Source organism: Toxorhynchites rutilus, chromosome 1 (genome assembly GCF_029784135.1).
Source record: "Toxorhynchites rutilus septentrionalis strain SRP chromosome 1, ASM2978413v1, whole genome shotgun sequence".
In the NCBI taxonomy this organism is placed as follows: Eukaryota; Metazoa; Arthropoda; class Insecta; order Diptera; family Culicidae; genus Toxorhynchites; species Toxorhynchites rutilus.
The window spans coordinates 45,773,635-45,798,238 of NC_073744.1; the positions used below are offsets into that span (position 1 = coordinate 45,773,635).

The following is a 24,604-nucleotide window of genomic DNA, read 5'->3' on the forward strand; positions in this document are numbered from 1 at the left end:
AATCGGTCTAGTAGTTCAAAAATTATGAACTTTGAAAAATCATATCTCAGAAACAAAAAAAAAGCATCTCTGATATCGAGATGTTTTATGTAAAAATTCCCCAACTTTCAAGAAAAAATATAGCTCCCTCTAGTCCAAAGCCATGAAAACAATAAAAAACTGCTACAATCAAAAATTACGAAAATAAAATCCATTTTTATTGCACCTTCGGTTTGTTTTCAATAAATGGATAACTCATTGGCTTCAATTTGATATGTCGATCATCTAAATAGGTTCAGTGGTCCAAAAGTTATGAATTTTTGGAAAAAGTCATGGAATTGGGCCCCCTAATGATTTTTTTTTTAAATAACGGGTCTAATGTTTTGCGATGTAAAACAAAATTACCACTTTTGACGAAAATCTGAGAACCACTATATCGGTTTGGCATGGAATGGCTGTATGTTTACAATAGTGTACATTTTGAAATAAATAGCGACTACCTAGTATATGAATTGAAAAACTATCAGTCCGCTCGTTAGTTGTAAATGCGCCAGATGTCGCATCTGCTCTTTGTCAAAACAAAATTCCCAACGTTTTTCTTCACAGAAACGCTGGCCAAGCATACAGAAGAAGCTCCGTTAATAATATATTAAACATTATTTTGTTTTATTGAGTACTAATTCTATGTGATCTGTGCCCTATTGCTCATATGTTCTATTGGTACCGAGTGTTTGAACCATAATCGTTCCGCAGGGAATGCATTTTAAGTCGCAATGAGTGCTTTCGAGGTAAATATGCAAACGACCGTTGGAATTTTTTTTTCGAAATTAATCGCCAATATTTCGCCAAATAGGTAAACGTTACGCCAACGCGGGGTCAGCCGAAACGGCGCACCGAGTCCCGAGAACCAACGCTGGTGTTTCTGGGGCCATTTACCCCAAAGGCAACGGTTATCTTTGAAGGTGTGCCAGTGGGAAAAACCGCGCGCCGACAGCTGATCGTGAAAAATCCGTACGATGGCGAAATAAAGGTAATGTATACGGAAACGGGATACGGGATACGGAAACAACTAGATCTTGTGTGTCTTGCTGATTACAACATTTTGGTGTCCTGCGGTCCTCTTGGCATCGAATTCGTAATTTCCATTAGTTTTTAATACCATTTTCAAGAACAAGAACATTTGTTCGATTCCAATTTGTGTTACGTACTATTTCAGTGATAAGTAACCAACATTATTTTGAGTTAAACGGATACATGCCGCTCGCCAATCGTCCATATCGACGAAAGTATTTTATGATAGGTTCATATTTTCAAGGTGATTTAGCAATGAGTTACAGTTGTTCACAAATGGAACAAGGCATTACCACTGGATCAATCGATTACTCTTTCTGCAAATTTGAACGACATTCGCGTTAAATTTTGACTCTATGTTATCAATAACCGAGAATATGTACTTGCTATATATGTATCTGTACTGATGCAATTTATGCTGAAAGCCTATTGCGTAAATGAAAAGCAAAGAGTTTTATGCCTGATTGCCTTCAATTTTAGGCATCTTTCAAAGCATATAAAAATGCGTAAATCGAGTTATCTATCGTTTCAAAGTCAAATATTTCTAGAGATATTTATAAATTGCAAATATATTTATATTTATACCCAACGTTCTATTTTCTATGCAAAAATAAAGATCATTTTTTCTGCAAAGATTTATGATTCTTAATGCGAAATAATCGTATATATTTGTTTTTTATTCAAGTGTCACTCTTTTTTCCAGGTTTTGGTCACGAAAATTCCTAAGCCAGATTTTAATCTAGCGCTAGAGTGGACATCATTGGATATCCCATTCGGGGAAGAAAGGCAACTAGAATTGGTGTGGAACCCGCTTCAATTGCTAATTGGTAAGGAATGCCTTCAACTGAGTGATTCCCGTGGCAATAAAAAAGAAGTGACGCTTATTCTCAAATCGATGGAATTGAAAAAGGCCTCCAACAAAAAACAACTATCAAAGCCAGTTCTTCCCAAAAAATTGAAGCTCAAATCGCCATCTCCACCAAAAATTTTGCTAAAAAGAGCAGTTTTAAAGAAAAAAAGAGATTCGCCATCGAGAAGCATAACTCAATCTTCTCCTTCGGTCCATCCGGCTTCACCTGTAAATGTATTAAGGCCAAGTCATGCTTCGAACATTTTTAGCGCAAGTGCCTTCAACTTCTCGCATGTTTCTGAAGCTGCTGACTATGACAGAAGGAATAACAAAGAAAATGTTAGTCCAGGGACGCCAGAAAATGCTTCAAGGCTCTTCAATGGTATTAAGTTTACCCCAACTTCGCACTCCAAGGATATTTCCTATCTAGCGGATTTGCCCACACCGATCAACTTTCTAAAATTAGACGACATTCGGTTGGAAAGAACCACCACGATACGGAAGAGACTTAGTATTTCACCTGAAATAACTCAAAGGCAGCTTCCTTCCTATGAGAATGAAACACCACGAATAACTATATCTCATGACCACAGTGCATTGGCTCTGAAAAGAACACCCAAGTCCAGCCACAGTACGACGATACATCGCACTTTGAATGCTTCGGAATCGAAGAACATGTTTTGTGTGTCTAAAGAATTTGATCCAAACTGTTTTTCGACTGTTACAAAACCTGAGCGACAGGAAAATGTACATCAAACGGTTGACGAAGCAACAAAAGATTCCGGAAGGCAGTTGAACTTTTCTCATGAATATGTGCTGAATGACATTCAAACTAAGGAATTCCCTGTAGGAGATAAGAAGTCGACCAGAAATAACGTTGCCGGTAGCATCTCTCCCTGCAACGAGATTCAATTAGTATTAATGAATGCGTTGGATACGGCTTACGGTGAGCAACCAAAAGTATTAAACAAAACACAAACAGTTTCGCCGTACAGCCTAAGCCCCCAGCTTTCCATGATCGCAGAAGAAAGCTCGCGTGACCTTGGCGCCACCTATCATGGTTGCACTTCCCGGGACCAGACACCAGATCCACTCCAACTGAACCAAAAAACGTTCAAAGTTGCTAGCCATGACAGTCTGCTGAAATGCAACTCCGCTGACCATATTGGGGAAAATCTTACCATGGAAATCAAACACGCTGCCACACAGGCCTCAATGCCGAACCTCAACGATGGCGGTGACTTTTTTGACGAAGAAGAGGCTCGAATGTTCAAAGAGCATGAAATACGAGCCCAATCGAGCCGATTCAATCTACACGAGATAGGCCACGGCCATGACGAGTCACGACCGGATGGAGGCAAAAGTTTGGATCGAAGCTCGATAAGTTGTGATAAGGATGAGCTGTTTTCGATGCAGATTTCGCCACCGAAAAGAAGCAAACTGTCAATGTCGGCCTCGCTCAATTCTCTTCTATCGGTTGCCTCGACGGGACCGACGAGTCATTTTGCGGTGCCAACCGCTCCCAGGAATCGCCTCTCCAGTTCGAATGCGCGAATAAGTTCACAGGTAAGAAATGGTCTCTGTTAATTCAGTCAGTAATTGCACCTAATATGTCTGTGTGCAACACATTATTTTCGAACAACTTGAACTCGTTTGCATATTGTTTCTGGATAATTATTGGTGACGCTATATCACGTGTTCAATGCGAATGCTCTTGCAATGCTTACTAAAGTACCAGATGCTGCATTTGTTCGAAGATTGTCGCGCTTGTCTTTCTAAATTGTGCACTGACCTTGTGCACTGCATCGTAAAAATATACTTTCAAAAAAAAAAGTTACCATCGGCGGCTACGACATGAGCATTAAACGCTTCTGTTTTGATGGTTTGTCATTGTCGCGACAGTTTTTCCATTGGTCGGATAGTCCAAATGAAGGTAAGTTAGTAGTGGAAAAGCAGCAATAAATTCCGAGGGCAACCACGTTCCGAAACTATAGTGTTGTTAGAGTTCAGCGAAAGAAAAAAAACCGCACAGCCGTTTCGGAAGCATGATTAGTCAAGATCTATCGTTGGGTGTTCATTCATTAAAGCTTTTACAATTACTATATGCCGTTTTTTACGATTTTAATCAAATTTCAAAGCTTTACAAAAGATGGGGACGAATGTGTTGATTATGGTTTACAGAAAATCGTGTTCAGTTAAGCTTGAACTTTTACGTGCTATTTTAATCAGGCTTTTTCGTGTTAAGAAGCGATATTTTTCGTTATTGGTTCAATTAGTATTGATGGCATTACCACCATCTTTGAATCGTATGTTTATGCGCTTCGGATTAGGCACCTTTTTCTGCCCATCGTTCAGCTTTAATCGGTATGGTCAAACTCATTAGGAACGAATTTACAATTTAATTTAAAATTACCATTCATTTGCTCTAATACTGGCTTACATTTGTGAACGGAAACTGATTAATAAGTTAATTTCTTTACTTACCTAAAGCCTCTTTCTAGAAAACGTCGACATACAGTTTCAATGTGTGGTAAGCAAACTTTTTGAAGGATTGCAGGAACCGGAGCAATAAACCAGCGAAAATTTAACACAATCGGACTACAGCTATTGAAGTTTTATGAAGCTAGTGATGGCAGCATAACTTTAGAAGCTGCTGGAAAGTTTCGGTCAAAACAATGTGGGAGCTGAGAATATAACAAACTATCAAGAAAAATTTGTCACAAACCTTAACCCTTTCACGTACAACATCGAGTCTCACTCGAGTTTGGAAAATAGATTTTTTTGACGTAGAACTACGTCGTTCATTAAGGGTGCCAAACCAGAAAACATGTCACGTTTTCATGAAATAAAGTTAACGTTAATAACTATTTTTGCCGCGAACGGATTTCGGCGATTTACATACTAAACGAATCGGAAATTCCGTAAGAATTGTTTGATACCATATACATTACAATCCCATAGTCTGTATATGGTTTAAATTGATGAAAATTGGAAGCATTCCCATTTCATCATACATTTCTCCTGTCCATTTGCGAGCTTTCCCGAACAGAGCTGTCAATAACGAGCAAATTATCGACGAGCAACGAAGGGGAAATCGTAAGATGTAAAGTCTCCGTGAACAAAGGATAGGAAGAAGAACGAAGGGAAATATTTGCCTAGAGTATAAACAGTTGATCTCGCTGAGGCACAGTTTCAAACTTCGTGAGGACATCGACTGGACAACATAGTTGCTGGACGGATCGAGTGCCTTTCTCAAGGCAATGGAGACGAAGGAGTAATATGATGGATAAAGTAAAGTTTTACAAGGGCCTTTTTGAAGGTTAGAGACGAATAAACTGAAAGAGTATAAAATCTCTCTAATTCAACAAGCAAGGAAAGAAGGCAAACTTTCAGTCTCGTTCTGTATTCGAAGTAATGAATATTGTGGCAAATTATGCAACCGTAATGATAAATATAAACAAGGAGGGGAGCTACAGAGAGGGAAATATTTGCGCTAGGGTATTAGTAATGAATCTCTGCTGAAGCAAATATTCAGCCTTTTTCCAAGCAGTTAACATTGTTTGTTTTCTGTCATCATAAAGACCCCGTTGGTGCCCTTGATATTGCATCAATGCATTGAACTGATGCTATGATGAAGCAGGAGTTAAGCTTGTGCACCAAAGAAATATTTGGGGAATACCAAGTTATTCAATAAGTTATATTAAGTTATTGATTTATTTGAGCTCGCGTGCCAGTCGCAAAACTGCTTTCAACTAGGATTGCATTTGCGCTAATCTTGATGATAATGAAGCAGTGCTACTCTTTTCGAGGTTGTTGAGATTAACAGATAGAGTTTATTTCGTTTATTTAGTCACCAAGAAAGTAAATGTCGTTCTGAAATTTTGTATGTGATTTGGTTTTGCTTGCCAGTAGCAAAACTTTCTCTACAAAGGATGGCAGCTGCGCGTATCTCGAGCATGTATTGTTCTGCGAGCACAAGAATGAATCATCAAACAATTATCGTCAAGTGATTCTACAATAAAAAAACAAGAAGTGTGTTAAATCTGTGATATAACCGCAAGGTAGACGTAGGACTACCGTTGGCTCGGTAATCTTTACTTAAAATTGCATCTGAATCAATTCTGAATTAATGAATGAATGAATATTTTGAAAGCTGAATGTTTTTCTTTTTAGTGTGTGGGTGGATGAGTATAAGTATGGAATTGTTATTAACATAAAGTTCAACTCTTCCGAACTTGTTGGTGGTCCCGAAACGAACCGATGGGATTTGAGTGGCCTTGTAAAAGCAACTGAAGATGCCTGATACGTGATTCATTTTCGTTTTCGTGAGAACAACACGAGAATTTTTATGATCATTCCATGCGCAGAATATAAACTGAGGGCGTCATTTCACGGTGAAAACGAAATAAAGTCTATATAATCTTGCATAAAATTTATTTCGTTTTTATTGTGATGTGGCAATTTTTCATTACTGTTCCATGCGAAAGCAGAACAGAAACTGATGCTATTGAATAGCATCACGGGAACATCAAGTTGGATGCGGAAATTGAGGCGAATATTCCTCCGCTCGGACGCATTCACACACAAACAATTTTTCAAGACTGTTCCATGCGAAAGCAGAACAGAAACTGATGGGAGTAAAAGTACTCACGCCTTGCATGTGTCCTTTATGGTTTCCCAAACACTAATTAGAGATGGGCAAACCGTTCACGAACGGTACGAAAGAACTAGTTCGCCGAAAAGAGTGAACGAACGGTCGTTCTTTTTCGAAGAACGATAGTTCTCCCCACGAACTGATTCCGAAAGAACGATTTGCGTGTGAACTGTTTGTGAACGAACTGGTTCAGAACGAACTGTTTGCGTGTGAACTGTATGGGAAAGAACTGATTGAGAGTGAACTGTTTGGGAACGAACTGTTTGGGAACGAACTGTTTGAGAACGAAGTGTTTGCGGGCGAACTGTTTGCGAACTAACAAGTGCAGCTGAACTGATTTGCGATGGACGGAATGGATAAATATAACGAGAATGCTTGTAAGGAAAATAAAAAAAATATTGTTATTTATGAGCAAAATGCATGTAACGCAGGGTTTATTGTGTTAATCTATACTCAATTTTGGGTTAAAAATTGAATTAGATTTTCGTAGTTTTAAAAGCAAAACTATATATTTTCAATTTCATGTATTTTTTCAATTCCGCGTAACATTCATATATTTCCTGATCATCAGAGAAAAAAATCTGGGGGAAGCTGGGGCGATTCATGGATTAGGTAAACATAAAATCTCATAGTGACGGCATGTTCAGAAAAACGTTTTTTCGTTGCTTTCAATTCATTGTTTGGCCTATTGCGTGTGCGTGTTATCGTGATTATTTGTATGATTGATTGTTAGTGAAAATCGCTGCTGATTTTTTCCCCTGAATGAACATTATGAAATATGATCTTACATGGAAAAAATTGCACATATTTTGTGCGCATCAAATTATTATATAAACTTTTGTCGTACGATAAACCTATTTTCACATACAGTTTGCAACTTTCAAAGAATAAGCATCTTATCTTCCTCCACTAAATTTCAAAAATATAAATATCATACGTACACTATCCAATCCAACGATATTAATTAATAGCTGTCTATTGATGTTGGGTTCTTGCTAACATTCTATATTGTTCTTAATACCGCTGAACGAAAGAGCGAAAGAACGGTTCAAAAGAACTGATTCCTTTAGATGAACGGTTAGTTAGTGAACCGTTCATCAAAGTGAACTGTTTTGCCCATTTCTAACACTAATGCAAGAGAGCAAAAGAAACCACAGCTTGCATGTATTCGCTATGACGGTTTCTTCAGGTGCCTAGATTTTGCGTCCGTGTTCGGGAACACATTTCGATCACCAATCATCATCAGTGAGCTAGATTGTTATGACTTCAATAGCTTGTTTTCAAAGCAATTTTAAGCTATTGAAACGATTTTTGACCAATAAATGACAATCATATAACTCGTTGACATTTTATCTTTCGGATGAAGTGATTATTGTACCAATCCATTCAGCCGGTAAAAAGGTATTAACGTTCAAAACCTTGCAGTCCAGCGTCACTCTCTAGCTTTTGAAACTTTGAACTTACACCCCAGTACAGAAATGAAAGACGTAGTCCTACGTCAAAACATTTCAGGGCGACCAAACTGGTAGAGTGATTATTTTCTTAACATTATAAAATAATATCCGCAGTTATAAACAAGCGACTTGAATTAAACTACAGCGTAGTTCTACGTCAACATTGCGGTCGTGTCTTGAGTACAACCTCCTCTAACTTTTTTTCGATGCCAAATGACTTAAAAATGTATAAAACGTCGAAATCTGGTGTTACCTCGAGACAAAGTTTTTAGCCGAAAATCGACTTATTATTTCTTGCAATTTACGGGTTCCGTCGGGAAAGAAGCGTTCATCTTTTGAAGTCAAGAATGAATCTAGCGTATTCAACCCAAAGCGTTCTGCATCAATCGGAACAAATGATAGTCAGAAGGAGCAAGGTCTGGGCTATAAGGCGGGTGAACCAGAGTTTCCCATCCGCTATTTTCCATGTAGTTTTTAACTCGAACAGTTACACGAGGCTGAGCACCACTGGTTCTGGATTGTCGTAGTTAATCATTTTTGACGTGGAGCTACGTCTAACCGGAATATATAGGTGGTGAAATGAAAACCTAAACACAGAACATACATGAAAAAGAGAAAGATTTCGAATGCTTATAACTCGAATATTTCTCACTGAATCGGAAAGATGTTTGCATCAGTTTATAGGAAATATTTCTACGCATCTATCACACTTAACAAAATGTTATTTTTAATTAGATTATCAATTGAATAACTGTAAAATGTTAAGCGTTATCTAAACACTCTAACTGCCTCGTTTTGATTGGCCGATTTACGGTTTCCCCAACACAGACTTCAAAATCAATGTACCTGTGGGAATCCGCTTTGCAAATATACATGCAAGTAGTGGGTATTTTTGTTCCCACCGAGCTATGTATCCCTAACACGGACTTCAAAATCAATGTGCCCGGGGGAATCCGCTTTGCCAATATATATAAGTCGGGGGTATTGTTGTTCCCACAAAAATGTGTTTGAAAACAAAGATGCCTGGGGGAATCCACATTGCAAGTGTATGCAAGCTGCGAGTACTTTTGTACTTCCTTGTCTTTGTGCAGACCGGAATATGTCTCCCTTAAACGTACTTCTAAACTAAGAAGCCTGAGAAAATCGTACTTTCAGATACTAGAAGTGAATGAATTTTCGCGGTTCGAGAAATGTAAAATACAATGATTGTTTGACAATTCTTCCGTTCACATATTTTGGTAGCTCTAGGCATCATATCAATCGTAAAAGGAAGCTCATCAAATTTACTTGTAACGAATAACATAATCTATTGCAATACATGAATACATGAATGTCTTAGATGGCAACTGTACAAACTTTTTACTTAAAAAGGCAAAATGTTGGGTAATTTGATGAAAACAATACAAATACTTACTAAGAGTACGGTATCCCCACGTCAACCTTGCGATTATATATTAGATATAACCCACCCATTTTTTCCAAGCAAAAAAAAAAGAAAAGAATGCCAAAATCGATCCGATGATGCAGAGTCACCATAAACTTACACAAGCTGCACTTTTATTCCAATGGAAACAGAAGATCAGAACTTCCCGCAAATTGCGCTTATTTGCAACGAAACTCGTCATTTTCAACACAGTAAAAATTGAACTTGTCGCACCAAACTCAAAGACTTGTAAACATATATTTGTGTTCACTAGAATAAAATGTCTCTTTTTGTACTCAAATCATCTATGCTGTAGTAGAATTTGTTGTTGATAAATCATAGTCTGTCCCAACACCTATTTAATATATCATTATTTTGCCAACTTCCAGACTACAAGGAACAATGTACCCCGAACACTGTCCCTCAAACGACCACCGGTTACGACGCCGCCAGGGAAAAAATTTCCGAGCGCGGAGAAACGTGTTTTCCTGTACGATTCCGAGCGACATCTAAAAACTCTCATCAATCCGGATCCCTTCGCAGCAACTACAACATGCGATCCGTTCCTGAGTGCCACAATGTATCTGGACGAGAGGGCCTTCCAAAAGTACGAGCGCCAGCTGAAGAAATGGCTCAATGCGTTAGTTACGATTCCGGCGGATTTGGATACCGAACCGAACAAACCTCTAGACGTTGGGAAGCTATTCGATGAAGTGAAGGGCAAAGATCTCACACTCGCCCCAACGAAAGAGTTAATTTCGTCCAACTACTACAAAAGCCGCCTGAATCAGTTGAGAAGTGCTGGTATTGCTCTGTATCTCAGCAAGGATGTCGCAGATCCACTGCGGAAAGTGCGGAGTTCGATCGAGAAGAAGGCCATGGCATTGAGGACCGATCGCGACCTGCATCTGGATTTAGTGCTACAACGGAACATTCTTGAGTTGCTGCTCTGTTTCAACCCCCTTTGGTTGAGACTTGGGCTTGAGGTGACATACGGTGAAGAGATTGAGCTGCAGTCGAACCGGGATGTGATTGGTTTGAGTACATTCATAGTAAATCGGCTTTTCCGGGATAGATATCTTGAATCGAAAAATTCAAGAGCATACAGTTTATCTCCGGCATATGGCGAACACATGAAAAAATACACCTTCCGAATGTTTCTGTTTCTGCTGTTCTTCCTCGACACAGCTAAGAATCGGCGACTGATTAAACACAATCCTTGTTTGTTTGTGAGAAACGCTCCCTACAAGGAAACGAGAGAAATCTTGGTCAGATTTTCTTCACATCTCATTGCTGGAATAGGAGATATCACCAAGCACCTGAGACGGTTTGGTTATACTTTGACCCACAAACAGACATTCTTGGACGAGTTCAATTATGCATTTGAAAATTTGGCCGTTGACCTCAGAGATGGCATTCGGCTAACTCGTGTGATGGAGATCATCCTATTGAGGGACGATTTGACTAATCATTTGAGGGTGCCATCCATATCACGTTTACAGAAAATTCACAACGTTAATTTGGCACTGAAGGCTCTCGAGGAGGCACAGTATCAAATTACGGGAGATATTGCGGCGAAGGATATCTGCGACGGTCACCGTGAGAAAACGCTCTCGCTTATGTGGCAAATTGTGTACAAATTTCGAGCTCCGAAGTTCAACGCGGCGGCCAACGTGATTCGAAGTTGGTGGAAGAAAAAATGGCTGAAAGTGTTCATATCAAGGAGAATCGCGGAGAAGAAGAGAAAAAGAATGGAACTGGCTGCGCTCAGGATACAAACAGCCTTTCGAGGGTACTACACAAGAAAATATTACCATCGAATGCGGGAACAGAAATTGCGCGCGATTGTGGTTATGCAAAAGTATACGCGAAGGTAATTGAATATAACTTACATTTACATTTACATTTACATTTATTCATTAAACGTCAACAAGCTTTACACGAGTACCCTAATGATCAAACCTTACTACTAATCTACAAATACTTCTTACAACTTATTTGGAAACTAAATCTATGTGAGGACTACAGAGTACAGAGCTTTAAGGTGACGAACGAGAAAGATGACAATCGAAACAGGAACTACATCGGTCAAACACACGACACCCACTAGAAACGGGTTCATTATAACCGTAATTAGTGCGTGGTGATGGGAGCCCAATCAGTCTACAACGGTCCTCGTAGCTAGGAAGATTGAGAGGATCATTCCACGGCAAATTGCGCAAGACTATTCGGACAAATCGGACAAATTTCCGTTGAATTGATTCAATTCACTGAATGCTATTTTGGTGATTTGGATGCTTTAGACGTAATGTAGGAAATGTGGGCACGAAATGTCAGCTTGGAGTCAAACATGACGCCAAGGTCTTTAATGGTGTTGACACGTTCCAATATTACACCATGCAGCTTATAATCGAAAATTATTGAAGAGCGCTTGCGGGAGAACGATATCACAGAACAGTTCGATGGATTTAGAGTCATTCTGTTATTTACACACCATTCGGCGAAACAGTGGAATTCACAGGAATGAATAATTTGAAATCATCTGCGTATGAAAGTTTCAAGCACTTCAAACATAAATTGATGTCGTTAAGATACAGTAGGAATATGTGTGGACCGAGATGACTCCCTTGTGGAACACCAGATGTTACATGAAATGCATGAAATGATATGGTATAACCGATTTTCACTGACATGACACGGTCGGTTAGATAAGAACGTAGCCAGTTGAGAAAAGAGCTGTTGAAACCGAGGCGCTGAAGCTTAGCTACAGCGATGTTATGGTTGATTTTGTCAAATACTGTTGTCTTCTTTCAAGTGAACGAGCTATGAACGAGGTATATAGAACAAGATTTGTTGCAGCTGATCGTTTGGGCATAAACCCATGTTGTTCCTTGGCGATGTAATTATTGCAAGCATGAGAAATGAAGTCCAACACAATAACCTCAAAGAGCTTGGAGATAACACATAGACATGCGATTCCTCTATAATTCTTAGCATCCTTTTTGCAACCTTTTTTGCGGATCCGACGGATTTGGATGCCGAACCGAACAAGCCTCTAGACGTCGGGAAGCTATTCGATGAAGTGAAAGGCAAAGATCTCACACTCGCCCCAACGAAAGAGTTAATTTCGTCCAACTACTACAAAAGCCGACTGAATCAGTTGAGAAGTGCTGGTATTGCTCCGTATCTCAGCAAGGATGTCGCAAATCCACATGCATTTGGAAAAGTGCCACTAAGGATAGAGCGGTTGAATAAGATGCTCAGCGGTAACGAGAGGCTGTTAGAGCACATCTTCAAAATTACAGATGGGATATTGTCGGGTTCAGTATTCGTAGATTTCTTCAGATTACAGCAAGCTATTTCTACAGATTTGGAGTTTATTACAGGGTAGGCTCCGATAGATGCCAGGCAGGGTATACTGTTAACAGTTGCAGAGACCTGATCATTGCTGAGACTTTCGCTAACGAAAACATAACTGAGTTGATTCCGAAATAGTTCACAAATATCTTCTCTAGTGTTCGCTTCAATGTTGTCGCGCGTCACGACTGTAGGTAGACCACATTTTTCTCTTTGACCATCAACGTGTTTCCAAAATCCTCTTGGGTTGGCACGCAGATTTGTTTGGATACGGCTGAGATACGCGGCGTATAAAGCTTTATTCAGACGTTTGTAATTCCCGTTTGCAGTAGAATAACGGTCCCTCCATGTATAATCGCGATGTTTGGAAAGTTTCCTTAGGTAAAAACTTTTCATGGATTTCAATCGTTTTGAGTTCTTTTTTGTCCAAGGAGGGCTAACTATTTTACTGGCCTTCTTCTTAGGAACAAATTGTTCTATTGCGTAAAGCAACACATTGGACAAGGAAGACGTTGCTATGTCAATATCACAGTCGTTCAACATTTCATTCCAATCGATGCTACGGAAAAAACCGTTCATTGATGAGAAATCAGCTTTCCGATAGTCATTAAAGGTTGACTCTGCGGTGCAAACGAAAGAGGAGACGGGGCACATATAGAAACCAGAAGCGGAGGGTGATGACGATATAACTTCACCAGATGAGCAGGTGCTTGGGTTAAAATTGTGCAGTGAACGATTTCCGAACTTATGAAGCATAGGTCGAGCGTGCGGTGGTTATCATTAGGGATTTCATTCATCTGACTCAATCCAGCGGTACTAATGCCATCTAAAAGACGCTTATTCAGGCGGTTCATAGTGAATAAACAGGATACAGATATTTCGAACCACATTAGGTCCAACCGATACCTGGCAAATTGAAATCTCCAAACAAGAGTATATAGTCGTTCAACTTCATTTGATGCGTAATCCAGTTAAGCGATGAGATAAATAATTTTTTTCACAGTTGTTATTTCATACTTGATTTATAACATCTCCCCTTTTAAAAGAGATCGTAGGGATTCAGGCAATTTGGAATCCTACGAATCCTGCTGGTGTGGCAGGAGGCCGGAGACAGTCCGTAGTGCCTTGTTATAGATGGGGGCCAGAGATTTCGGGAGCTTGTCTCCAGCCAAACACGCCAGTTCGAGGCCATAGGTGAGGCGGCTGCTGATGATAGCTTTGGCCACCCGTAGCCGGATCTTTCTGTTGCTGCTCCGGTGCGGTTTGAAGATAGTTTTCAACAGGTTCAACCGGGTGGAACAGTTCTTCTTAACTTCCTCAAAATGGCGGAGGGAGCTAAGTTTTTGGTCAACCAACACTCCGAGGATCGGTAGCGTTTTTCGGCGAGTGATGTTGTTTTTGTATAGCTGGACCCTGGAGGTGGGGCCCTGATGTCTGTCGCTGCATATCACCATATGGCCGCTCTTCTGCGCTGAAAGTCTAAATTCTCTCTCGGCCGCCCACCGGCCGATGGCATTGGTAGCTGCCTCATGCGTGGAATCCTATGGGTGTCGCCTACTGCCATCAGAAGAATGTCGTCCGCGTAGCCAAACACGAAGACTCCCCCGGGGGAGTACTGGAACAGGGTATTCATGGCGACGAGGAAGAGGGTGACGCCAAGAAGAGAACCTTGAGGTACTCCTCTTTCCTCGTGCAAAACTCGGGAGCTGATGTTACCAATTTTGACCTCAAAGGTTCGGCGTGTGGCGAAGTTCTTGATGAAGTGCAGTAATTTACCCGCTACCCCCCAATCTGCCAGAGTTTTCAGCACTAACGGGGGATCCATGTGTGTGCACCCGTGGCCGAGTGGTAAGCGTCTCACATTATCATGCCGGGTGTTCGGGTTCGATTCCCGTTCTGGCCGGGGAATTTTTCGTCAAAGAAATTTCTTTCGACTTGCACTGTGGTCACGCGTATTCAAGAGCTTGCCCCTCGGAATACATTCAAGGCGTGTTATTTGGCTTAAGAAATCTCAACGAGGTATTAATAAATGACGCTAGTTAATGCATACGTTCAGACGGCAAAAGTTTCACAGGAAACGTTAACGCCATTTAAAAAAAAGGGGGATCCATGTTCTGTTGTATGCCTTTTCCAGGTCCAGTGCTACCACATCCATGTGCTGACGGTTCCTGTTGGCTTCGGCTATCACGGTTCCGAGGGTCGCGAAATAGTTGTTGGTGCCCATACCCGGTCGGAAGGCGAACTGTCGATAGTCCAATTTCATGTTTACGGTTAGAAAGGTGACCAGGCGTCTGTTCGCCATTCTCTACAGGATCTTAGATGAACAGAAGGTTAAGGAAATTGGACGGTAGCCTTTGACGCTGTTGCTGCTTTGGCCGACCTTAGGTATGGGTATTACTAGGCTGTGTCTCCAACCCTCGTGGAATTCGTGTGTATTCCACAGGTCATTAAAGATGCTGAGAAGGACGGACTGTCCGAGCAGGGACAGCTGTTTCAGCATCTTATAGCCGATACCGTCAGAGCCAGTTGACTCACCCTTGGCGGAACGTAGAACGACGGAAAGTTCCTCGATGGTGAAGTCCCGGTTGAGAGGATCATTAGGACGACTCAAAGGCACCACAAAGTAGCTGACCGAAATGACATCTGCTCCCTGTCGACGGATGAACTCGTGCTCATATTCGGAGATTGAGGACAGTCCCGCGAAATCCACCCAGAGCGTATTAGAAGTATCTGCCGGATCACTGAGAGTTATGCCATCCACTTGAAAAATGGGATTGTGTGCTCTTCTCTTCCCATTTAGTGCGTTTATTCTGCGTCAAAGATCCTCAGAGGACTGATTTTCGTTGATAGACTACAGAACACCGGTCCAACTGTCCAACTTGGCCTTCCGGATTAACCGCCGTATCCTGATGTGTTGCGCTCGGTAGCTGTTCATGGCAGCTTCCTTCATCGGGTCTCCGATTGGAGTTGGAAACTATAATATTTTTGTTGTGAAAGTAACACATTTGACTTTGATGCTGGTTCGTAGGTACTTTTGAGTGTTGTCCACATTTCACCTGCCGTTTCACAATTCATAATTTGCAGAAGCAGTTGCTTTACGCATGCTGTTGATATGATTCGCCGTGCTTTGGCATCGGTCTTATTCCACTACGAAATCGCAGCTGTGTTCTTGGCTACTACAGGCTGCTACAGGTTTTCTCGTCGTTCCGTCAACTACATCGAACAATTCAGTTGCTTCGGGTATTTGACAAATCTGAAATGTTCACGTTAACCAATTACTGTCACCTTCCAGTTTTCAATGCTCGCCTTTTCAATCTCTATTTCCTAGTGTGATTATACTGTCTCTCAGTTTAATTGTAAAGGGGTCGACATGAATAAAAAATTGATTTTGGGGGTTCATCTCAAACACTGATTATTTAAATTTTTGTTTACCTTTATCGTGCGACTTGAATATTTTATTTTTTCAAAAATCAATTTCCTACTCTAGTATTTGTGAGTAAGTTGTATTAACATATTTACAATGAAATGATGATTTAAATTATTTTACAACTACTTATTTCGTTGAATTTTGATGAGAAAATCATGTCGAGTTTACCCGCTGAACTCACGGCTGCAACTGAGAAACACAAAAGCGGCTGCTGTGATCACGAGTGCTCTCGAAAATGGTCAACATGAAGAGCACATTAGTCATTTGCGAATCAATCCGTTCAGCTTGACTGCCGACGAATCGATGGATATGTCGAAGAAAAGATCACTAGCCTTAAAGTAGCCGTGCACTGTTTGTACGGAGGTCAAATAATTGACACTTTTCGACAGATAAGGTTTGGTTTGAAATTTATACAAACACTATTTTGTTTGCCGCTCTTCAATTATCAATGTCAATGTCAAACATCGAACATGGAAAACAAATCGACTAAATTCGACCATATAGCGACAGGTTCGAAAAACAGAACAAAAAATATATTACGCAACCCAAAACTGAATATTTAGTTGTCTTGTTTTGTGTCGAATTTATTTGATCAATGCACTTTGATCAAATTTCATGTATCAAAAAGAGTCAAATATTTGGCTTCGGTCAAACAGTGTATGAGGACCCTTAGTAGCCAGCTAGTTAGCTTTTTTTTATATGTATTATTAGTGATTTTCAACTCATTTGGCTGGTTCGTCACTTTTTATTTCCATTTTTGGAAGAATGTCGGGAGTTAGAATTGAATTCGTGACCTTTAGCGTGAGAGGCATGGATGTTACCACTACGCAAGATCGCCTCCACAAGCTAGATAGCTATTGGAAGGATGGTATAATGTTCGTAAATGATGAACGGAACGCTAAATTACGAACCGAAACGGGTTCTAGAACGTTGTACGACGAGATGATTTCGTTGTTCAAGAGGGACAAAATCGCATACCAAATTTATTTGATTGGCTATGCGGCTGATGGAGCAAGGACCATGACTTCACCATGCAGATCACTTGGCGCTTTACTCAAAAGAGATTGTCCATCGCTTTTCATTCTGACGTGTATGTGCTATAGTTCTGCCTTATGGCCTTCGTATGCGTGTAAGCATGTTCCAGTTGAAATTGAGCAAACCAATAGCTGTCATAGCTGCATTTCCTTGCGGACTAGTAAGAGACTCAGGAATTTCTTGAATTAAAACCCTTGGAATTGCTGTATTTAAGCGCGACTAGATGGCTCTCACTAGAAGCAGTGGTGCAAAGAGTGTTTGACAGATATGAGACACTCCGAATCTATTTTGGATGTGGTAGACTAATATTTATTTAACATTTTTGTCATAAATACCCAAAGTGATTAACTACATGAACAAGCTATTTCAAAGTGAGAGCACCGCCGATTCTTCATTCGAGCACTTCACGACTTTCCATTGTGTTAGATATTTTTCCACAAATGAGTTCATTCAAACGCTAAAAGATCTGAATAAAGTTGCGTTTGATCAACAAAATTACGATGGAAAAATATCTGTTGATCGGCTCAACGAATTAATGCTATTATAATGCATCAACTTTAACTTCAACGACTCGGTTATGATAAATCTGACTACTGGACCCGTCCAATGTCATCAGAAGAAAAAATCTAACCATCCTATCGCTTACTGATTTTTTTTTTCTAATCTGGTTCCCAGAGAAATGATTGAGAAATGATATATAGACTTACAAAGAAAAATATAAAATTTGATTTTTTCATCAGATACACCTTTTTTATTGAGGAAATTGCATGAACTCACACAGTAGATCCTGAATAGAACGCTTACAGTGAAAAACTTATCAACTTGTTACTTATTCAACGAATTTGAACAGATGTTTTTACCGGCGCTCTGGAATCGCGGTTTTTTTTAAAATAAAAATGACTCCCAAATTAATATCGTACGTTTTAACAGCCCTAAAAAAATGAAGTACAGTAGAACCCCGATTATCCGCGGAATAGTCTGGCTAGGTCACCGCGGATCACGAAAATCGCGGATAATGCAAAAATTACTAAAAAAGAGATGCAAACACAATATTTCAGCATGATAACTATGTTTTATCAATAAAGGAATCATTAAAATATCCATCTATAGGGTTGTGTACGACAGAAGTCAAAAAATGTGAAAGTCATGATCAAAACGAAAATCCTAGATCCTACGTCTCACTGATAATTTCCGGGAAAGTCCATAGCATCACTATGGAACTCGCTTTCGCGGATAAACCGTTTCGCGGATCATCCGCTCGCGGATAACCGAGGTTCCACTGTATTGCCATATACTTTTAGAAGTCTTTGGTTAAGCAAAATATTGAAATAATATTCCTAGTGCGGCCAAAAAAAATTTTTTTGTGGGTGACAATATAGTTGTTGACGGTCATATAACAGGTTAACCAACCGCAAAGTCTTTGAATTAGTAAGAATTTCGCATGAATAAGATAAAAACTAGAAATTATTTTTTTTAGTTTGGCTTTAGGGGTATGATGTATCACTTAATTCTGGAAAAGGGGTCTATTGCCCACAATAGTTTGAGAACTCCTGCTCTAGATCGGCCGTATCTCCGTATACATTACCGGGTTCCGGAGTGTTATAGCCGAATCGTACAAAAACTTTTCTAAGCGTTTAGTACCGTGTCGAATTTAAGGTTCCGACATCGTATAGAAAATTCAGTAACATTATTTTCACTTTAAAAAAATGTTATATCTCGAAAACGGTTAGTCACAGGATAAAACGTTATACATACATAGTTTTTCATGTAGAATCGCATGTAGTTTCCATTTTTTTTCGTTACTTTTCCTAAATAGTTACGATTTTACAAAGTATTATAAACTAAAAAATTAAAAAAAAGTGCTTTCTATTAAAAATGTACAAAAAACTGTCGACGGTGGGGGGGGGGGGTTGTTGTTTTGAGATATGAAGGTTTTTAATATTAAATTAAATTTTTGAATAAGATTTTTTAACGTTATATTTTAAATGTTATTTCTTTCAAATGGTTCATTTAGATCTCAACAAGTTCGTCGAACATCATATTTGAATCAGACATCTCGATTTTGAGTTACGGTTTTTTGAAAGAAAAATCAATGATTTTGAATACAACCTTTTGGAAAATCAGTCGAAATTTTAATTGGTCATGTGATAATGAAAACTGTGATTAGAGGTAACATCCATCATGTGTACCAAGTTTTACCAAAATTGCGTCAAAATTCGCTGTTTTCGGCTGATTTGGGGTGGAATTGCTCTATATATAAGAAAGGTTTCAGCTGACAAAGCACTTGAGCTGAGTCAAAGACCGCTACGCGACAATTGACTTCTAAACAAAACTTAATAAAATACGACACTCATGCACTCCTCATTTAGGTAATCGAAACAAGAACCTTAATGCACCTTAACCTTCTTCAGGTATCTCGCCCAGAAACGAGCTGCAATGAAGTACTCTTACATTCTACGAATCCAACATTGGTGGCACGCCGTGCAACAGAAGCGTGCAGCTCGAAAGCACTTCCTACTGCAACGAACAAGTGCAATTGTCATACAGAAGCGTTACCGACGACACGTGCTGGCGAACCGCCTCCTAGCAGCATCTGCTGTGATTCGCACGATCAAAGCTGAATCTCGGAGGAGACACCAGATGGCAATAGTCATCCAGCGGGCTTTGCGATCATACGCAATCCACCGGAAGCTACAATCCATTGTTATGGGAATGGTTGCATTCAACCAAAAGAAAGCCCTCAAATACCGTTCAGCTGCGAAAATTCAAGCCACCTTCAAAATGTATTTGTTGAGACGAAAGTTTGTGCAAATGAGGGCATCCGCAATTCGTATTCAAATTCGTTGGAGAGAATATTTACTGGCTAAAAAAGAAAGAAACAATTTCCTGAACATAAAAAGATCTGCACTTGTGTTACAAGCACGAATTCGTGGATATTTCCTAATGATGCAAGCGAAAACTCAATACGAAAAGCAACGCTCCAGCATACTCTATGTTCAGCGAAAGTTTTTGGCTACACGTTTAATGAGGAAAAAGCGTGCCGAATATCTGCAACTCAAGCAAACCACAATAATGATTCAACGTACATTCAGAGCTCAAGTCGCGATGAGAGTGCAGAGGGACTCCTTCCTACGGTTGAAATCAGCTGCAATGGTACTTCAGCAGAGATACCGCGCCAAAAAGGCTATGCAGGCATGCAAGCGAGAATTCACCACACTGAGAAACGCCGCAGTAACCATCCAATGTCAACTTCGAGCACAGCTGGCAATGAGGGAAGCACGTAACGAATATCAGCTAGTCAGATCATCATGTATTTTTATTCAACGTCGCTTCAGGGAAACCGTCTTGATGAAAAAGCAAAGACTTGAATTTCTCACTTTACAGTATCATACAATTTTTATACAACGTCAGTTCAGAGCTAATCTAATGGCCCAGCAGCAACGACAACAGTATCTCGAGCTGAGATCAGCAGTTACATATATTCAAAATAAATTACGAGCAACAATTCTTATGCGCCAAATTCAATCTTCATACCAGCAAAAGCGTGATTCCGCGATTAAAATTCAACAGTGTTGGCGTTATGCTCAGTTGAAACGGACTGTCCGCAGCGGTTATCAGGAGAAGAAAATGGCCGCCATTAAAATACAGAGGTTTTATCGAGGACATTTGCTAACCAAGAAGTTCCGCAGTTATTTCATCCAGTTGAGAAAAGCAACGATCTCAATACAGCTGCGATATCGTGCCACCAAGCTAATGCAAACAGAACAAAAGAGTTTCAAAAATTTGATGAGAGCTGTTGTTACGGTTCAAAAACGCTATCAAGCCATTCTGGTGGCTCGCAGACAAAAAACTGAATACGTTGAACTGAGGAAAGCGGTCATCAATATCCAGCAACGCTGGCGAGCCAAGCTGTGCATGAGAAGAGAACGTAACGAATATTTGCAACTAAGATCAGCCGCTATACGCGTACAGTGCCAGTTTCGTGCCACGAGAGCAAAGAACAAAGTTCAAGCGGATTACCAAAACACCCGAAATGCCATAATATTTATTCAAAGAAAATATCGAGCGAAATGCGAAATGGAACGAGTGTATGGTCGATTTTTGAACTTAAAGAGCGCGACTATTGTGATTCAGGAATTCTTCCGTGGGTACTTACGAATGAAGCAGGAAAAGGCAACATTCCAACAACTCAAAAGTGCCACTTGTGTCATACAACGGCGATTCCGAGCCTTGAAGAGTATGAAAGCACATCAAGCGGATTACAATGAGAAAAGAACCGCTGCGCTCGTTATTCAGCATTATTTCCGCGCTCACCTTCAGATGAAACAGCAACGGAACACGTTCGTACTGTTAAAAAAAGCTACGTTAATAATCCAAACCAGATATCGTGCAACATTGGCGATGAGGATCGCCAGGCGTGAGTACGAATCTATGGTATCGTCCGTAGTCCTGCTTCAGCGAAAATGGCGCGCAACTTTGCGTATGCATGGGCAGCGTAAAGCGTATCAAAACATACTTTCAGCTGTGAAAATCATACAAGTACGCTTCCGGGCACACAAACTGCGACAGATCAATCATTCACGTTTTCTCACCTACCGTAATGCCGTGATAACAGTGCAAAGACGTTTCCGTGCAAATTGCCTAATGCGATCGGAACGTGCCGTCTTCCAACAGCTTCAAACCATAACCCTCCGACTGCAGGCTTTAGCGCGTGGTTTTCTCGCACGTGCAGCATTCACCGCCAGACTGACCCCCGAATATATCGAGCGACGTCACCAGGAAGAAGCGGCCAAACGGATACAAGCCAGTTGGCGTGGATACAAGCATCGAAAACGTCATCAAACCAGAGGGATGCGAGAAATCGCCAATCGGATGGCTGCTAGTCGGAGAGAATCCGCGCGGGATCCTTCCAATCGTGTGCACAGCATTGTGCGATCGTGTATGAAGTTCATGAAGACACGTTTCGCCGTCCACGAGGCAATCAAAGTGCTGCTGAGAATTGAACACATTTCCAGGCTGGTGCCATACATGCTCGAGAACGATGCAGATTTTCTGGCCACTTTCTGCTACGGAACAATGGCCCAGGCCATTCGTTCCGAGCTGGACAAGCAGCTTATCGAGATATGCGCTAGGATTATACTGAATATGGCGCGGTTTGGTGGGACGAAAGAGGAAGTTTTCCAGGTATGTATTGTGTTTATTTGCAGAGATTACGAGCGAACCGTGCAATTTGTAATTTCAATTTCAGGAGAATGGTTTAGTTACTGTGTCACAAATGCTGCTTCGTTGGTGTGATAAAGAATGCGGAATATTCAACACGCTCTGCACCTTATTATGGGTTTTATCACACGATGTTCGCAAGAAAAATGTGAGTAGAATCAAATTTTGAATCGATCCTTTCCATGATCATTCCCGTTGTCCATCGCATTTTAGGCCATTCGACGTTATATGATTTCACGGGAGGCGATTTACATGTTGCGCGAAACTAAGAAGTTAGTGAAGAGGAAAGAGAATATGCGCAAAAACGTCAAGAAACCTATCGGGTGTCTCGTGCCGCCAGATCCTTCTCTCATGCGGATGGAACCAATTTTGGAACCAGATTATGGAGTGATTCGTAGCAAACCATACGTGTTTTACTCTTCGGTGTTTGCATTTGATACTGTGTTAAGCAGGTTGAATGTTGACATTTCGTAGCATGACTGTTGTTGAATTATGTTTGTTTTGTTGTTGAGTGCAGTTATTAAAAATCTCCTTTGCAGTATATGAACCATGACGAGTAATTAACTCAACGTAATAAATTGTAATATATCATACCTATTGTATTGCTGTGTATCATTGTTCTTCGAAATACCTTCGATTGATTACGATTTTCGGGAAGATATTGGGGGTACAAATTGAAAAACTGAAATCAATCACATCGTGAAAATTGCCCAATTTCAAATGCTTATTGCTTATCCATTTCATGATGGGTCATTCGAAGTGTGGCAGTTCTCAAGAGCAGTCGTGTTGCTGATCGTGTTGATTTTTTGTTAATTATTTCGGGCTTATTGCTCCTGCAGTCGCTTTTCATTTGTTCTTCTTCTTTTAGGCTTTAAGAGGGTTTCAACTTTTCAGTTTTCATTTGTTTCGCTTTTGTTTAGAGCTGAGTGGCGACGGTTTTTTATTGTTCTATCGGAATAAGTATATTGTATACTATATTGAGAAAAGTATTTTCGTTTGAGGTGTTTAAACGCAGTCCGGCGCCATGACGGGTGTCGTGACTGATTCTGGAGGATTCAAACCGCTGGATCCTGTCAACGAGGTGCCTAATCGCTTGCCAAGTCAAGTCAGACCGGACCATGTGACATTTTTATGATTTCGAGAAAAACGAACTTGAAGTTCAGTGCTCTGCAATTTTCAAAGCATTTAATTTTTTTGTTCAATATTGTTCTCAAAAGTTTTAGCTACTCTCTGGCAATACTTTAACGTATGATAATTGTAAAAAATATCTGGTATCGCGCCAAAAAGGCAGTTATTTGGCTCCCTATACGTACATAGTCCACTCTGACTGAACCAAATGAAGCATTTTTTTTTAGAAAATTTTGAAATATTTCTCAATCAAATAACAGTTGTGCGTCAAAGTGTTCCATTCTGTTATGAAAATTAGAGTGAGAAGGATTGCGTAAACATTTGGTTGCGTTTAGCATAACAGTCTCTGCCATCTATAACAGGCATGAATATGATTGCACGGCTTGCATTATAAAGCATATGCTTACCATTCTCAATCATCTTAGGCAGTATTCCTTAAAAGAAATCGTCAAATTCAAATTCATTGTCATCGCTAGAGTCAAAACTGCACTCTGAAATAGCACATTTTGCGATCATTCACACCGAAGACCAGCATTTTTCACTGATCTGTTCAGTCGGAGTGGACCAAGTTTATTTTTTAATCTACTCAGAATGTGCACATTTTACACTAACGGGTTCAAGCACATTTCAACAAGGTACCTATTAGCTTCAAGAGAAAGTTTTGTTGGTGTGAATTCGGCGCCTGAAAATTGTTTAAATTCAATATACAAATAATTTCACCATGGTAAATGGTAGATGGTCCGCTCTGACTGCATACTATGAGGGGTTTTCGTTGATCAATCATAACAATTTAGATCATTTATTCCTGTTGTATGTGTGATTTTACAAATCTTATGAATGTGGTAAGCTTACATAATGCTTAACCAAATGTAATAAATAACTCGAAATTTTCAATTTTGCGACTTGGTCCCCTCTGACTTAACACCGACCATATGAGGACAAAAAAAAAGGAAGGTATCTGTCGATGGCTTCTTCTGCGTCGTGCTCCTTCTTCTAATAGCGAATA

General features: G+C 40.2%; 1 protein-coding gene across 1 annotated transcript; it reads left to right on the top strand.

The window, feature by feature from the left end:
• The first annotated feature begins 571 nt into the window (after positions 1-571).
• On the top strand, positions 572-23,055 carry LOC129762190 (protein abnormal spindle). The gene is made up of 7 exons (XM_055760213.1): positions 572-767; positions 833-1,009; positions 1,754-3,466; positions 9,821-11,304; positions 19,662-22,434; positions 22,499-22,618; positions 22,684-23,055. The coding sequence occupies exons 1-7, from the start codon at positions 753-755 to the stop codon at positions 22,942-22,944; spliced, it is 6,543 nt and encodes a 2,180-aa protein (XP_055616188.1). The 5' UTR covers positions 572-752; the 3' UTR covers positions 22,945-23,055.
• The last annotated feature ends 1,549 nt before the right edge of the window (positions 23,056-24,604 follow it).

Excerpts from the sequence above, each read along its gene's own strand:
- LOC129762190 (XM_055760213.1), top strand. Across the intron at positions 3,467-9,820 it reads ATGCGCGAATAAGTTCACAG|ACTACAAGGAACAATGTACC; the intron begins GTAAGAAATGGT and ends GCCAACTTCCAG. Across the intron at positions 11,305-19,661 it reads ATGCAAAAGTATACGCGAAG|GTATCTCGCCCAGAAACGAG; the intron begins GTAATTGAATAT and ends AACCTTCTTCAG.